Source organism: Apus apus, chromosome 1, assembly GCF_020740795.1.
Source record: "Apus apus isolate bApuApu2 chromosome 1, bApuApu2.pri.cur, whole genome shotgun sequence".
Classification (NCBI taxonomy): domain Eukaryota; kingdom Metazoa; phylum Chordata; class Aves; order Apodiformes; family Apodidae; genus Apus; species Apus apus.
In genome coordinates this window covers 157,153,026-157,169,473 of record NC_067282.1, presented here as the reverse complement: position 1 = coordinate 157,169,473, position 16,448 = coordinate 157,153,026, and the positions used below count along the sequence as shown (strand labels likewise).

The following is a 16,448-nucleotide window of genomic DNA, read 5'->3' as shown; positions in this document are numbered from 1 at the left end:
AAACAATCATAGTGACAGGACTCTGTCTCTGGGCAAGTGCTCACTAGCCTGGAACTGGTTATAGTTCCTATGAACTCTGTAATTTGTGACTGTAACTTTACTCTTTAATACACTTATGCAGGAGAATCATTTAGATGAACAGCAAGCATATTCTAGGCTCCTTGCCACTGCCTGTCTCTGAACACCCACATAAGGACAGATGTGCATGCCCTGTCTCCTCAGGTGCACTGCTTCTGCAGCCAGGAGTCATAATGCTGCAGAGTCTGTGCGCTAGAGACTGAGCTTCGGTGCCACTCCTGAAACACTTCCTACAGGGCAAGTAGATGACTGTGGAAGTAGGCCATGTGTAATTAAAGAATCAACACAGGCTTGACTACAGACCTAGGAAGATAAAAAAAGCATTGAGATCTAATGTAAGATTTCTTCAGCTTCCCCAGACCTCCAAAAGACCTACAGCCTCTTTTTCTTCAGAATAAAGGGTATCAGGAGCAGCAGCCTCTCCTGTATTTTGATGCAGCTGCTTCATCCCTCAGCACTCAGTGGAAGAGTGTGGAAGGCACCTCTTGTAAAACTGCCTTGTTATTACAGTGCTTGCTTTTACAAGAAAGGGCTGGGTTTAAGATGCTTCTGAGTTTACATTTGAACCCACTGCCGCCATTAGGCAGGACAGCACCAAAACCTTGTATAGCCTTGACAGGGCTGCTCCCAATTCCGTCTTTTGAAACAGGTCATAAAGGGATGCAACAGGTGCCAGGGAGGGAGCGAGACAGCAAGCTTGTTTCTAATCTTGTTTATGAATTTTCTTTAGTTGCCCTGCAACTGAAAAAAACTACCACACTCACAAGCACACTCTAAACAGATTACCATAGTTACAGTACTACAAGTTGTCTTGAGTAACGTGTTTCCTCCTGGATACTGATTTTGAGTTAAAGGTAGTGCAGAACTGCTAGACGTTTCTTTAGAATATAAACTGAACTCCAAATCAATATAACTGACAAAATAACTGACAGAACTGCTAGACGTTTCTTTAGAATATAAACTGAACTCCAAATCAATATAACTGACAATGGCTTAAAAGGCAGAGGACCTAGGAATAAAGCAATATAAACCAGCTGTTTATTTTTAAGAAGACGATACTTGCAAATACAACACATACAACCTAAATGGCCTTTGATCCTTTCAAGACAGCACTGTACTGCAATATCTTGTCCCGCGCAGAACTGAGAGCACTCATTCACCACTTGAATACTCTTTCACTGGACTAAACATTGTTTCTCTGTGCAAACACAGACAAAAAGCAGCTCAACAAGAAATTCAGGAGGACACACAGAATGATGTCTGAGCACTCACTTGATATACTATAGGACATGGTGTAATCCAGCCCACTCTCACAAAGCTTTTATCTCATCTATTTATTTCCTCCCAAGAGGAAACAGGATACTTCGTACTTCTTTGCCTCGTTGACCACTTTCATGTACTTATATATACATTTATGACTGGATTACTCAGCTTTCATACAGTGGCCAAAATGAAACCACATTCATTTTTAAGTTTTACTGCACATGTAATTACACTTGATCTTGCAAATACACAGCAAAAGGACATTATTCCACTATGGCAAGTCACTAACAATTCCATACATAAATTATGAGTACAAGTTTATGAGCCTGTAAAATCCTAAGATTTCATCTTGGCTTTTTACTTTTTCAAATGAATCTGCTAATTCTGTCCTATACTGTTTTTTAATAGCTATCTGAAGACTGTAGCTGACAATCTTACTATTCAATTATGTACTGGAATCCACCTCACTACAAGAATCTGAACACTTTCCACACTGGTGGCAACTATTAATTCCAAATGGCATCAAACCACATATTTTAAAATATATGTTGGTACCACCTACTATCATACCCATAACTCTGGTACTTACTTAAGGCTTACGAAGCCTCATTAAACAGTTCCTTTTGAGTGAATCACTTTGACAGTATCATGCATGAGATGAAATTGAAATAAAAAGTCAAAATTCACATTTGACCAGTTAGTTTTGAAGCCAATTTTAAAACTACAGTTTATTTAAACAACAAACATTTACTAACTTCTCTCAGCCCAAAAGGCTTAAAAAGGCATCACTGACATAATTTGATACCTCTTGGAATAAGACAGCATCTGTAATCCCTGTGGTACAAGACTGTTTACTTCTCTGCAATTAGTGGATGCCTCCAAGCTACATCATTAATACCAACATTGCATTGGGGACGCACCTGCAACTCATCTACTTGAGAATGAGAGGTTTTTTGCTTTTGCAATATCTGTACACACTCATCTGCTGCTGAAAGGGGAGCACATCCCACCTGTGCTTGGATTTCCTTTCCACCAGAGTTCAAGGACAGATAATCCTCTGAAGAACACGGGATGGCACGATGTGGATGTACACAAGCACTAAACCTTTAAGACCTCCCACCATTTCTTTTTTTCTTTTAAGTAATATCCATGGGCCTGTGCCACTGCAGGCCCTCTCAAAACAGCAGCCGCATGAGAGAGACAGAGCTACAAGTCTCTACAGAACACCGAAGAATCTCAATTCTCAAATACAGTATTTGATCCTGACATGGAATTTTCTTGCCTACTTTACAAGAAGGCCTAAGGAGAATGCTTCTGCTTTCAGGGGAGAAAGGAAATGGAGATGGAAAAGTAGAAAGGGATTACGAGAAAGAGACTGCCATCTATATCCAGGTCCTCCTTTATTTAAGAAGAAATGAGTAAGAAATGTCCCAGACTGTGTCTGTTTTCAGTGAAAAAGTCAATTCTGCTTCATCTTCCTTTCCAGAGGTAAGAGATGCAGTGTTTGTAACAACTTCAACTTTGACTTTCTGGTCTTCCGCCAGCAAGATATTTGAAACACCTGCTTTGTAAATAGATTTATGTTGCTGGTTCCCCAGAACTCTAACTTGAAATGTAAGAATCTCTTTTATACCAAAAAAACCTTAAGACAGATACATAATGTTCAGGATAGGGCAGGATCCAAGACAAAAGTCTAAGCTCCCTACTGGTGCAGTAAATATATGATTGGTTCAGGCTGTGCAATTAGTGTACACATTAGTGACTTAACATTACTGCAAGGTACGTATCTACCTTGCGGCTGTACTCATGCCAGTAAGTATAAAACCTTCCCCTTCCTACCTGGTCAAGGAATTCAGATGTGTAAATGCCAGGTGGAGTCTATTGTAAAGAACAAATCTTTTCCTAGCTCCAATTAAACTTTATTCCTTTTCTTTATTTTGATGTAAACACATTTTATTCTCACTTCATGTTCCTATGGTGATTTGAAGTGAAGGTAACAGTCTGATTGAAAACACAACTTGTAATATTTCCTATTCCATGCTGAAAAAGATGAAAGCTCTGAAGTTCTTGAAAGCATCTCTCAAATATAACTAATCAATCTATTCTGGCAAGACATAGGACAGCAAGATTTAATCTCCAAGTAGCAAAGGTCAGTTTACAGCAGGTGGGGAATGGATATAAGGAGGCAGTGCTGTTGACTGCAGAGGGAGTTTCTGAGAGAAAATAGTTGGAAACAAATAGGAAACCATAAAATACAAATCCATCCTTGGAGCACAGATATGTGAATGGGAAAACAAAGTACAATCCCTCTAATCAGTACAGTTCTTGTCAAGTATCCATATTTTTCTCATGGCTGCAACATTCTGCAATGGTAACGAAAAGCATGTGTAACCTTGACCCCCATGCTGAGCTCCATCTCTTGCATCTGCGTGATTTTCCCCAACAAATCCATCATCTGCCCTGCTGGAGTGCACTGCTACACAATGCTGAGAAGCACAGTGGAGAGCCAAGAAGAATTATTAAAAAAGAGGTTTCCAAGTTTTTTTTGTTTTTTTTTTTGTTTTTTTTTTTTTTTTTTGTAAGGTGTTGTTTTTTTTTTTCCATCATAAAAGATTTAGGACCTCCCCTCAGTCTTCAGCTCTAAGAGCAGGAGGCTTTTGTAAGCCCCTCTGTGGAGAGAGGCGAGGGATATCTGAATGATGCTTCCCTTGAGAACCAAAACCATCAACTGCAATAACTGAAAGCACAGGAAGTATCACAACTAGCAGGGAGGGATCTGCTGTTAGCAAACATGTCATTTTTGTTGCTCCTCTGTATCTATGAATGATTAAGGAAGATCAAGATACTTTTTTTCACTGATAGGCTTTTTCGTCCTTGTGCATCTGCTGACTGGAAGACATCCAGTGAATATCAACACTTTTAAAAGCAGCATTAGGTAAAACATGGAGAAGCAGATTGCAGCATGCTATGGATTTGAAATATATAAATGGGGAAAAAAAAAATCTAACATTAAAAAATGTTCCTTTATCATGTTAGTACAACACTATGTAAAAATCTTACTGACTCTAAAGACACAGGACTAGTGGACAGAATTCAGTACCCGAGAAGCAGCCAATAATACATCAGATTTTCACTTCTTTTTTGCAAAGAAAATATCCCTTTAGGTATATTTAAAGCAAAAAGTGACTATAAAAAAGCCACATATTCAATGACAACACAGTGGTACTTAAAGAACATTGCAGCAAAACTTCAGGATGACCCAGCACAGTCTGGACTCCCAATTTATAGAAACCAACTTTCAGAATACAACCAGGGGGAGAAAGTTTTGGAAAAAGATAAATTTTCCTTACGAGGAAACTTATGTTAAAATAATAATCTGTTTTCATTAAGTCAACGTTTTTCGCTTCTGACTTGACTAAGAATATGATTAAAAGGATTACATAGAAAGAATAGGTGAAACCCTGATTAAAAATGGTTTTATTCAAACCCTTTGCAATAAAACCCCCTTAAACCAGAAATGTTCTCACAGCACAATGGTTTCAAAAGAGAATGTAAAAAATATGTGTAAACCCCATTACTGTATTATATTTGCATTTTCAATGACATTTGTTTCCAAACACTTAATTTTTCAGGTATATAATTTAAATTTGCCAAATGTGTTCCTCTAAAAAATATCTTTAAATGGTTATAAAGTATTTAGAATGACTCTTTTGATGTTAAGCTTCCTATTTCAGTCAAATAACTTACTGAAGATGTCATATGCTACTATGGTGTCAGATTCTGCCCTAAGATCTGCCTCAGCATGTGCCTAAAAAACCTGAAGTTCTAAGTCGGGCATTTTGAAAAGTGAATTGGAAGATGGTTTGTTTGCAGCCTCCATTAATCCCCCAGAAGACATGCATGGAACTGTAGATCCCTCTGTGTCAGGCTGTTGGGGTTTTTTTGAGGAGTTTAAGCCCAGGTAAGGAAGAATGATCAGCATGTAATTAGCTAAAAAGCCACAGATCTTCAGGCAATCTAGTAAGTGTGAATTACTACCAGCCCTTAGCTAAAACAGCTTGAACAAAAGCCAGTGTGCTGCAGATACGTAACCAAAAGGAAATGGTTGTCTGATTGCATGAATTTTACACATCTCCCAGCTCTATAACTGATCCGAATGCCACATCTAGTGCTCAAAGGCATCTTGCATAAAAGACTTACGATCCATGGAATTAAGGATTTAACTAGTTCATCTATGTAATTTTACAGCAAACAATTCTATTCTTCATTAATTAGTCATGCCAGACCATGGTATGTTTGTCATCTCTGTGAACAGGTGTCTTCTTATTACAATAACTACAATTGGGAACAAATCCTGTAGGCTTGTTACAAGTTTTAACACAAACCTGTAGCTTCTTACTAGTTTCCAGCAGCAGTATATTAATGGGAGACAGTCTGAGCCTCACTGTGATTTTCTACAAACCAGTATCAGGCCAAAGAGCCACAAGAAAACATATTATTACCAGTTTGAAGGAAACCTAACCATTTTTCCACCATCAGGTGCAACTGAATGAGTTTCCTTTTCATCCTTCAATCAATAAGCATGTAACTCGCTCAAAATAAATGAGAATACTCACATAAGTTAAGGTTTCCATAGGATTATATGACTGTAGGATTAGACCACAAGCAAAAAATAATGGCTTTGGGAACATGTTAATGTATTTACTAGTACATATTTTCATGTAGTAAATTCAATGTAGATTATCATATACAAGCTATACATTCTGCTTATAAAGGCAAAGTGATAAGGGCACATTTAAAGTGTGTGAAAAGTACTCTGGAAAAGACACAAAGATTCAAAAGAAAACAACACATGCATTTACTTTTTTTTTCTTAGCTACAACATGCAAAATAAAATCAACCTTTAAATTGTGTTCCTGTTTGAAATGAAAATAAAAATTATTATTAAGATAAATAAAAATTAAGATTCTGTCTGTAGAACAGACTTCCTACTGAATGCCAGTATAAATGCAAGGGCAATGGAATACAAACAGGTAAAAGAACGCTACAAAAATAAGAAGGGCTCAGTACAAGTAATGACCAGCTAGTATTATTAAATATTACAATCACAGAGAGAGGAGTAGGTTTACTAACTTACCCTCATCTTTGCACACGCATCCTGTGTTGACTCTGTGCCTCTTAACTCTTTTACCAGCATAGAGCCTAAATACTAAAATAAAAATCCATTAAACTTAGCTAAAATTCCAGAACAGACAAACATCCACAGAAATGCACCAAAAATGCCTACAGAAACTAGTGGTAGCAGCCAACCTAACTTAAGGAATGGCTTTGGGATTTTTTTTTCACTCTGCAGTACTCTGATAAATCATTTAAACCAGTGTGTTAATCAACCTATGAAACAGGAATGCACAGCAACAAGTGTAATGAATTAGACAGAGCCATCTGAAACAGTATCTGAAAGTCTTCTAGCTTATCACCTTAGTCATTCAAAAAACAAGCAAGCACTATAAAGTCTATCTTAAAAATGCCATTTGATTAAAAAACGGAGAATCTGCTTCATTTTTACTTTTTTTTTAGCTGCCATCTGCCACACTTACATTGCTATGTGTGCAACCACGTGGACATGAAGGGCAGCAGTGATGCTAACCTCTGTGTACTTGATCTGCAACTAACTTATGTGCAAACAGCAGAGCCCAATGCCAGCAAACAGAGAAAATAAATCTGAACCAGAAAACTAGTTGGAACCATCATTTCTTCCTATGAAAAGGCTGACCCTGAACTATTATTCTGAAGCCTTTACTGAACCTGAAGGAGGGCTGGGTGAGGAGAAGCAGCAGGGTGCTGGTGCTGGGTCCTGGCTCAGCTGGCAGAAAGCCACTGTGCTCTCAGAGGAGCCTGCCCATCTCCAGAGGTTCAAAAGGCAGCAAGTGCCTCACTGACATGTCACCTTTCCTGCCTGCCTCTTCCCTATGTCCCTATGCCTTGCTGGTGGGTGCAATTTGAGCCCTCCTGGACCCTGAGAGCAGTCTCTGCTCCTCTGGATTTGTTCCTCTGGGGTACCTCTCTACACATGTCTGAAGAGTGCTGTTCCTCCAGGGATGGAGTTGGGTGCATCATCCTGGACATTCTCACCAAGCAGTGAGCAGTCTTGCCACAGCTCATGGGGCTGAGTGAGAGGCACACTCTGCCTTCATCCTACAGATGCTACAGGCGTCTGCATGTGTGGATGTACATAGGATGGACATTTCTGTATTTTTCTACAGTGTCACATGCAAGTCTGGATTAACTGGGGAAAGGGGACAACAAGCTGCCCTGTCTTCTTCCCAGGCACAGGGGTGTCTCTCTTGGCATCCTCACTGCAGAGCAATGCCATGGCTTCTCATAAGTCTTCAGTCCTAATTGAGCAATGTGGGAGCTGAAGAGAAGCTGTGCCACTGGTGAGAATGGGGCAGGAGGAGAGGAAGTGCTGTGGGCAGGTGCCTTTTCCCAGAGGATGCTGCTGCAACCCACCATCTCTGCCTGACCCCTTTCATTCTACCACAGTCGCTCCCCTTGGAAACAGCTTAAGCTGACCAAAGCAGATAGTCAACCAGATTCATCTCAAAAAAAGGACCTATCAAAAACAACTTCAGTGACAGCTGAATGCAAGCTGGAACTCAACAGAAAGTGCATTGGTTCAATTCTCTGGTCTCTTGACCTAACTGAGATATTTTCTTTAAAGCCTTCACTTCACACTGTGTACAGCAGGAATCTCTGACCTGCAAGAAAATGCATAAATATTTCAATGCAGACAGTAGCCAGCATAGTAGTTAGTGAGAAACACTTTAGAAGGTATTATAAACGGAAGGGTGAGCAACACCAAAACTACCAGATAAACACATGCAGAAAGGAACGAATGAAGGGCATTCCTGGAGGACTGCAGATGTGAAAGATTCATAAGCCAAGCAGCTGCGAGTCCAGCTGGGGGCTCGGTGGTGACGTGAATAGGGCCTTGGGCATTAATTTGATGAGATGGCTTGCTATCCTATCACCCTTGCAGAAGAACAACGAATTTATAGCAAGCTCTGAAATTATTAAACAAGTGTATTGAACTGTATCTTGCTCCGGATCTTGTTGTCTGACACCTTTGGCAGCCCTAGCCTTCTCTGAGAAGCATGCAATTAATTTCTTAATTAAAAAAAATAAAAATATTATTTTCTTATAGACTAGGGCACAACAATTGGTATTTCCTTGAAAGCTGCCAGTTGGTCAGGCATCAGGGAAAAAAAGCAGTGCTTTTGAGCTCACAGCAGAATGAGAGGAAGAAAGAGAAGAGCCAGGCATCTCCTCCCATCTGCACAGCAGCAAAAAGCCTCAGCTGCAGGCATTCAGAAATGCTTCTCAGGGTGGACTGTGGAACAAACAACTCACAGAGGTACTGTTCAATTTAGTTGTCAGAAAAATCTGAAGTTCTAAGAGAGAATTTTACCATCCTTTGACTTGCTGTACTTTTGGAAATGTTTCTTCTCAAAGACCCAGAGCATGTGGGAGCCATGCTGTTCAGCTGTTGGTTGTCCTATGAGTGATATGGCACACAATGAAAGCTGCCCCTGTTGTAACTTCCAAGCCAGGGTTTTACACAATCCTTAGGAAGGGAAGATGTTCCCTTTATCAACAATAACTTGGATATTCCTGGTCATCATAATTTCTTTAATGACCCACATGCCTTCCAATCTATTGCAAAGGCTACAACTGATTATGAATTTACTGCTAGATCAAGTAATGAGGTAAAAGGCACTCTTCAGATAAAACTGTTCTCTTTACTGAAAACTACAAAAATATTTAAAGAACTAGAAGTCACTAGGCTTCCTTTTCAACTTGAGGTGCTGCATAGGAGGAGAGCAAGATTGAGAACAGGCGAGCTGGACCGTGATTGTGACTTGCTGGGGAAGGCAGAGGTTCTGGTTACTGTCCAGGGACAATCACTGCATTCAAGGCAATTTCTTCCCCAAGGTCTGATGGAAGATCCAGATGTGCCTCAGAGAGACAAGCCTGTAACACCCCTTCTGCCCATCCTCCATGGAAGCCAGGCTCTGAATCACCCACACTTAGTCTCCTACTTTTCCAGATATGCTTTACATCAGGTCCAGCAGCTCCCAAATCTCCCTGCAAATGCTCCAGTGTTTGGTGAACAGAGAGTGTTACCCTACAAAGCCTCCAAGCTCCTTCAGGTGATGAGGATCTAAACCCATGTCCTGGACAAGTTATTATGCTAGAGGTACTACAGCTACTCAGAACCTTTCCTTTGCAATAAAAGTCAACCCTGCTTAATTAGGTGGCCACCCTTGAAGTGGATACAGTGGTCTGGGAAGCAGCTTCAGCAACATTAACAATGCTTTCCTGTAAAGCAGGAAGGGGAAATGTAAAGAGTTTAAACAGGTGAACTGAGGCACATCTTCAGATTCCCAGAAAGAGCAGCCTCCCTGTCCTGTTGACGGTGACCTCAAGGCTTCAGAAGAGCATTTTTCATTTAAAAACCAAAGTCTTCCAATATGACTTTCTGTAGTTTAGGAGACCTTCCTCTTCTTCACATGCCTTTAAAACAGCCAAAGAACACTAATGGTCTTTAGCTGTAGAGGAAAGCTCCATTTCTCCAGGGATGCAAAGTGGGAATCAGCTACAGCTGCTGGGAGGTGAAAATAAATACTCCCTGCCCTGAAGAAACTGACTGCTACTGACACTTCAATTAGACATCAGTTCGGGAGAGGTTTGAATGTGCTCTTTTCACATTGATGTAAAACACTGCTTTAGAACCCTGATCTCTATCTTGCTTAGCTCCCTTCCCCAAAAACAGGTGTGTAAAACTCAGACAAGACAATACTGACTTGAACTACTATGCCCACAGCATTAAGGTACACATGAGGATCCCATATGACATTTCATTGTTTTTCCATAAGTACTAGACAGGGATTTGTGGCAGATGAGAAGTAGGGGTGTTAAGCTCACACTGTCACTTCTGCAACATTCAGCCACTTATTCATACTGTCATTTCTCTAACACTGTGGCTATATGGACTGCAATATATCAGAAAATGCATAGCAAAAAGTACCGTGCATCCTTGTTTCTCGTTTATTATAATCACAGTGCTTCAGAGGAAGCGGCCTTTCTCATTACAAGTGACCAAAAAATATTATAAATGAAAAAAACCCAACAGTCTATCAAAATGTAAGATTAATTAACCTACCCCAAACCAAACCACTAAATTTATTGGCACTTACAAATGCTTTATAATCGCATGACTGGAAGATGAGTTTCTCTGGATGATGTTGCCAATATTGAACAGGTGTCGATGCTGTGGCTTCATTTGGAGGTCGCAAGGTAATCGAAGGCTCTCCCCAGTCTCCTGTCTGAAAATCACAGTTGTTCAAGATATGAGAGAAGTGGCAGGCAAATTTGCTATAAAATATCCCTCCATTGTTGTGCTCAGTTCACAATAATTTATTTTCTACACATAGAGCCATATTACTAAAAGAAGGGAATACGACTCCTACAACCTTTTTCATTATTTAATTTATAATCCAAAGTCATTTACCGTAGTGTTTAATGAGGCTTTAATTAAATCTATTTGATTGGAGAATAAAATCATTAGGCACCGGAAATATTCCTTAAAAATAACTGTTTACAACACATACATGAGGATGAGAGCACTTGAAAAAAAGTAATGAGATGCACAAAAATGCCATCCACAAATTCCACTACATGTTTTACAAGCTTTTCTACACAGTTCTTAAGTCTTCCGTTATCCAGCACATATAACTGATAACTAACTTTCCTAAAAGGCTAAATAACTCGGACTTTGTTTTGTAGACTTACTATACAGTCTTCAAGTATATGAGGCATTCTTTAATCTCTTTATGAATATTTCCTTTGATCACCTTCTCTTGATGTCTCACTGTAGAGTTACTAACATTGTCCTTGCACATTCATCATTCTCATTGATACAGGTGACTGCCTTCCTGAGCTGTCATCTCCCATCTTTCCTCAAAGCCCTCAGAGAACATGGGTAGGACTGCAGTTTGCTGCCAAATCTCTTCACAGAACACTCCCTTCCAAAAAGAGCCAATGCTGGCATTGGTACAGGAATGCCCCCAGCATGGCAGTGCTGATCTGCGTCTCACTTGCCATTGTGTATTTTTGGCCATGGTTTTATTGGACCTGGACTGACCTCTGGGCCCTGGGAGCTCCTTCCACCTTGCAGACTTGTGCAACAAAAAAAATATTATTTTGAGGTTATTTCTTTTTTAACTGTGATCTCTCTTACTTTTGGTTCATGTGTGCCCATGTCCTCTACACCAGGGATGCTGCCAAACCAGGGCCAGGCCACTTTAACTGAAAATGATCCATGGACAGTCCTTCTCCTCTTCCCAAGCCCTCTTCCCTCTGCCATCAGCCACACTTCTCACCTATCCTGTCTGATCTGCCTCTGCATTCACCTCTCCTTCCCACTCTGTCTTTTGGGGATCAGATTTCTTCTGCCTGATCCTCTGTCCTCTCATGCATGTTCTCTCTCAAACTATTTTATCCTCTCCCATATGATTATTTCAATTTGGATTATGCTCCTTCTTTCTTTACCTGCACTTTTCTCTGTGTATTTTCTATGCATGTCATATTGTGAAAATATGTGTGGAAGCTGGCAAGGAATTGTCATTTGCATTTCACACAGAATATGGCAAGAAGTTTAAAGCAAAAAGAAGTTAAGCATCAAAAACACACGAAAAAATACTTATCAAAGACATTCAAAAGTCTGCCAAACTATCACATCCTACGACTTAAATCAGAACAGAGTAAACAAAACAAGTACATAATTTTCATGTGTCACAAAATAACGAAAGGACACACATTTGCACAACTCTGCAATGAAAATCAAGAGATACATTTGGAAACATCAACACTACCCTGCAGATATGGTGACTTCAAGCAAGTGAAAATAATAAAACAAGTCAAAGCTGCATAATGTTGACCCTATTAGCCCTTCTACAAATTATACAGTAATCTCTCTTTTGCCTAGTTAAGTTGCCTGTATGCGATGGGTATGACTTCGACCTCAAATTTTGAAAGGAAAGCAGCAGCAGCACTTCCTCCAGTTTTTGGCATTTTGTATCCACAGAAATGAATCCTCTGACCACTAACATATAAAACCCTTCACCATATTTAATCTGAAGTGGAAATTTGATTACTTTTAAGAAGCAGTTCTCCCTGTGAAGTAAGGTTTCAATCATATTACAAGGGGTAAGGATCTGCATCCTTATTAGTGGAGTTTGTATTTCACTACAAGGGAAGATGGACTGCACCCATGACAAATTCTTGCAGTGTGCTCAGCTGTCTCGTATGAACTGTTCAAGGCCATAGCTAACAGACCACTTGAAATAGTCCTTTTTTTTTTTTTTTTTTTTTCCTTATAAAGATACACTCCTGCATGCTGAGTGTAAGGAAGCAGATCTCAGATGATACATCCTACGCATTTAGCAAAAGGTTATTATGATGGAAAAGGAGTAAATCTGGGATAGAGAAGCTATAGAACTATAAAATCTTTCCACTGGGAAAGCACAGGGACAGCCATAAGATAGGGGCAGAATTTCTATGGAATAAGTGACCCTGGGTGGTGCTCCAAACCCTTCTGTTGCTCTGGTCTGCAGGCAACATTCTTTGCATGCAGAAAATGAACAGTACTGACAAATTAAACAGGGTACATCAGTAGTAAAATGAGTACATAATTTTACAGTTTGACTCCCTTTTGCATGAAAGGTATTAAAAGCAGGGAGAACAGCATTGTTCATGCCTGCAGATGAAGAAGGGTAACAAGAGGAACAGTGATTACCTCTCATATGGGTTCAGTTTTATACAGGAGCTAGGAAGCGATAATCATGAGGCAATGAGAAATAATCTTCACCCAGGCTAATAAAACTACTGTACAAGACACTTAGAGAGGGACTGTGTGGACACCATTTGTTTGTATCCATTGATTGCTCTATAAACACATACAATCATCCAAGTACCGATTCCTTTTAAATTAGACAAAACAGAATTGATGCAATTGCTGCACATGTCTCCAGGATGAACTAAACAAACAGCACAGCTGAGGTTAAGGGCACGCAGAGATACAGGATTTCTGCTGCTCCCAACAAGCTGCTGCACTGGAAGACTTCTCATGTATTTCACAGCGTGTCTTATAGAAGGAGCAGTGACTAAGAAAAGTTTCATACAATCAAAAATCTAGGTATAGATTATTATGACGGATGAAGAAAACATGTTATACGCAATCATAAAATTCTCTTTTGTAACTGTATTATAAGTGGTTTTTAATTTTCAGCAGAAGTGGCTCTAGTCTCTTTTCCTTTTGTTCCTTACCAAACTTTAGATTTTAAAACCATACTCTTGCTAGTATTCATTACCTATTTAGACTGAGTTTTAACAGGGTAGTCTCCAAAGCTCATATCCAAGAAGATATTTAGAAGTGTAATTCCTATTACACGTTCCCCATGCAACTTCCTTTCTTCCTTTCTTTTCTTTTTCTTTTCTTTTTAAGGGAAAAAAGGCATTTAAGCAAGATTTAGACAGCTGAATACTTTCATAAATCTAGGCCTATAAAACTCTGTAGGAAGAAAAGGAGCTCCTCAGATGACTGATTATTGTTAGGTACTGAAATGCTGAGGTTTAGGATATAATGACAGCAATTAACTTCAGGTAAAATAGGTAGGAACATCTTTGACTTAGAGAAGACTTGTTGTTTCATGTCTCAACTCTGGGGTAGAAAAATACAAGTTATTAGTAGTTCTAAACTTGAATTGGTGTGGAACAACCCATGGGTGATGTACTGAGTTTCAGGACCTTCATAAGCACCTAAAACTCTTTCAAACAGTATAGAAATGTTTGTAAATTGCCATGCAGGGCCAACTATGATGTTTGATTTCATTTTTAAAAATAGATATGATAGGATAAGGATTTTCTGGTTTAAATATTTAATTTGCAATTGTAAGAAATAATCAAACATTTAAGCTTATGTATTTTTTATGAGACAATCTATGTATGTAGATTTTTTTTCTCTCTCTGATGAAGTAGAAAGGCAGGAGATAATTTATTCCTCAGCTAACTTTACAGCTCATCAGACAGCTGTGTAATTTATCATGTGTTTTTTTGCTGTACTGCCTGTATTTTAGTATTCTAACCTCTCCATGCCTTTAACCATTGCCATACCTCTCTTGCCTCAGTCACCTTGAGAAAGAAGATTTATTGCTCCACATTTTGCAGATAAAGAACCTACAATTACAAAACACCCTTGAGTCAGGTGCCAGAGCAGCAAAGATTCCACTCTTGAATGGTGATGACTTTTTACCCATAAAGGTCAAGACCCTGAAGATGGGCAGATGTGCACTTCTCAGTGCCCTAGAAAAGGTCAGATGCTTGATGAAAAATGGGCTAAAGAAGCAGATTTCTGCTATTAGGTAATTTTTAAAAAATTGTTGCACATTTTTCTATCTCATCCAATTCTCTGAGAACTGTTATTTGACTCACATTAATGGCACCTGGATGCAGAGGTAGTCACAGGTAAGACGTAATCTCAATACAACTTCTATAAAAATCTAACACTTGCCTCATATTTTTAAAAAAATGTCATATTAAATACCCTCCACGTTACAGACAACAACAACAACAACAACAAAAAGGCCTGGTTTTGACTGGCTTGAATGTATTAATTTGTAACAAGGAACACATCTGATAACTTTTCACCTGTTAAAGCCTCATGCCTGGTAAAGGTACCATGCATTAGTCACCATGACAACAGTAAGTTGGAGCACACAGATACAATGCTTCTGGCTGAAAAATGCTTCATTTTCTCCCTGGAAGTATTTTAAATGTTCTGTGGACAAGCCAAATCCTCATTATTTGCTTATGTTTTAATTCCTAGAGCGAGAGAAATGTTTTTACCTTGTTCTATCTTTGGTTTTTGAAATAACAGAGACAGGTTTGTGGCGTGCTTACATTTTAAAAGCTTCTGAAGCTCGAAGGGGCCAAAATCGCCCCTCTCTGGCAGAAATGCTCCAAGGAAGTGGTTATATGAGAGAAATTAGGATAAATCTACAGCTCCTCTGAAACACGGTGCTGAACAACCGGCTGTCGTCCTTTACCGCGCTGCAACACAGATCACCAGGTTTGCTCTCACATGCACAGCACGTGTGACTGCTGCGTGTGACCAGCGATGAAAACTCAAAAGCAGCACCGGGCTTACTCTGAATTCCTTGACAGTGCAAAGCACACCCTCTGCAAAGCAGGGTGTGCTTCTCTGCGCCGCGAAGCCCATACGTTAACACAGAAAGAGCAGCACAACACGTTGTGGGTGTAGGGGGTGAAACTGTGCAAACCGAGCTGTTTACACGGTTTCTCGCTTTGGGAAAGCGAGCAAACAACATCAGGAACAGAAGTCAAAGCTCCCCCCACCCAAGCGAGACCGCGGCTGGCAACACCCACCTCCCCACCCTGCATGGACACCGTCCAGCCAACAGATGCCAGCCACACGAGACACAAATGGGCGCACACAGAATCCCCAAAGAGGGAGGACAAGTTACGGACTGTTTGGTTTTTTTTTTTTGGTCATTTCAGCGACGTGACACACCCGTAGATCACACCAGGGCAACAGACTGTACATCCATAGAATGACAACATAGCCATTTACCACTGTATCTTACATTATGAACCTGATGAATCGATGAGAAAGGATATCCTGCATTCTGGTTGGTCCAGATCTCACAGACAGAGGACTGCTAATATAAACAGAAAACTACATCTCATCTTGTAAATATTAATGCACCGCAAACTGCCAAAAGGCAAGAATAATTAAGAAAAGGCTTGCAATCACATTAAGTAAGGAAGTAAAACAGCTGTTAAAAGTAATTTTTTATTTATTTGCTGACAAAATATTTTTGGGCTGACTGGAAGAAAACACAGCTTATTCAGAGACTTTAGAAGAGGTTTCAAACTGTGAGTAAAAGAGAACAATTTAGTCAGAAGTGCTGGTGATGTAAAGAGATGAAGTTATGCAGGCAAAACCAGAAAATGTAGAGAGCAGAAGA

General features: G+C 39.7%; 1 protein-coding gene across 13 annotated transcripts in view; it reads right to left on the bottom strand.

The window, feature by feature from the left end:
• Positions 1–16,448, bottom strand: part of ANKS1B (ankyrin repeat and sterile alpha motif domain containing 1B) — a 432,033-nt gene that overhangs the window by 18,080 nt on the left and 397,505 nt on the right. For 8 of the 13 annotated variants that reach the window (XM_051612894.1, XM_051612912.1, XM_051612951.1 and 5 more), the window contains 3 exons: positions 16,065–16,139; positions 10,599–10,727; positions 6,479–6,550 (listed from right to left, as the gene is read on the bottom strand). In XM_051612894.1, coding sequence (XP_051468854.1) covers positions 6,479–6,550; positions 10,599–10,727; positions 16,065–16,139 — 276 coding nt within the window. The remainder of the gene's footprint in view (positions 1–6,478; positions 6,551–10,598; positions 10,728–16,064; positions 16,140–16,448) is intronic. The other 5 variants (XM_051612903.1, XM_051612961.1, XM_051612925.1 and 2 more) reach the window with 3 other exon arrangements.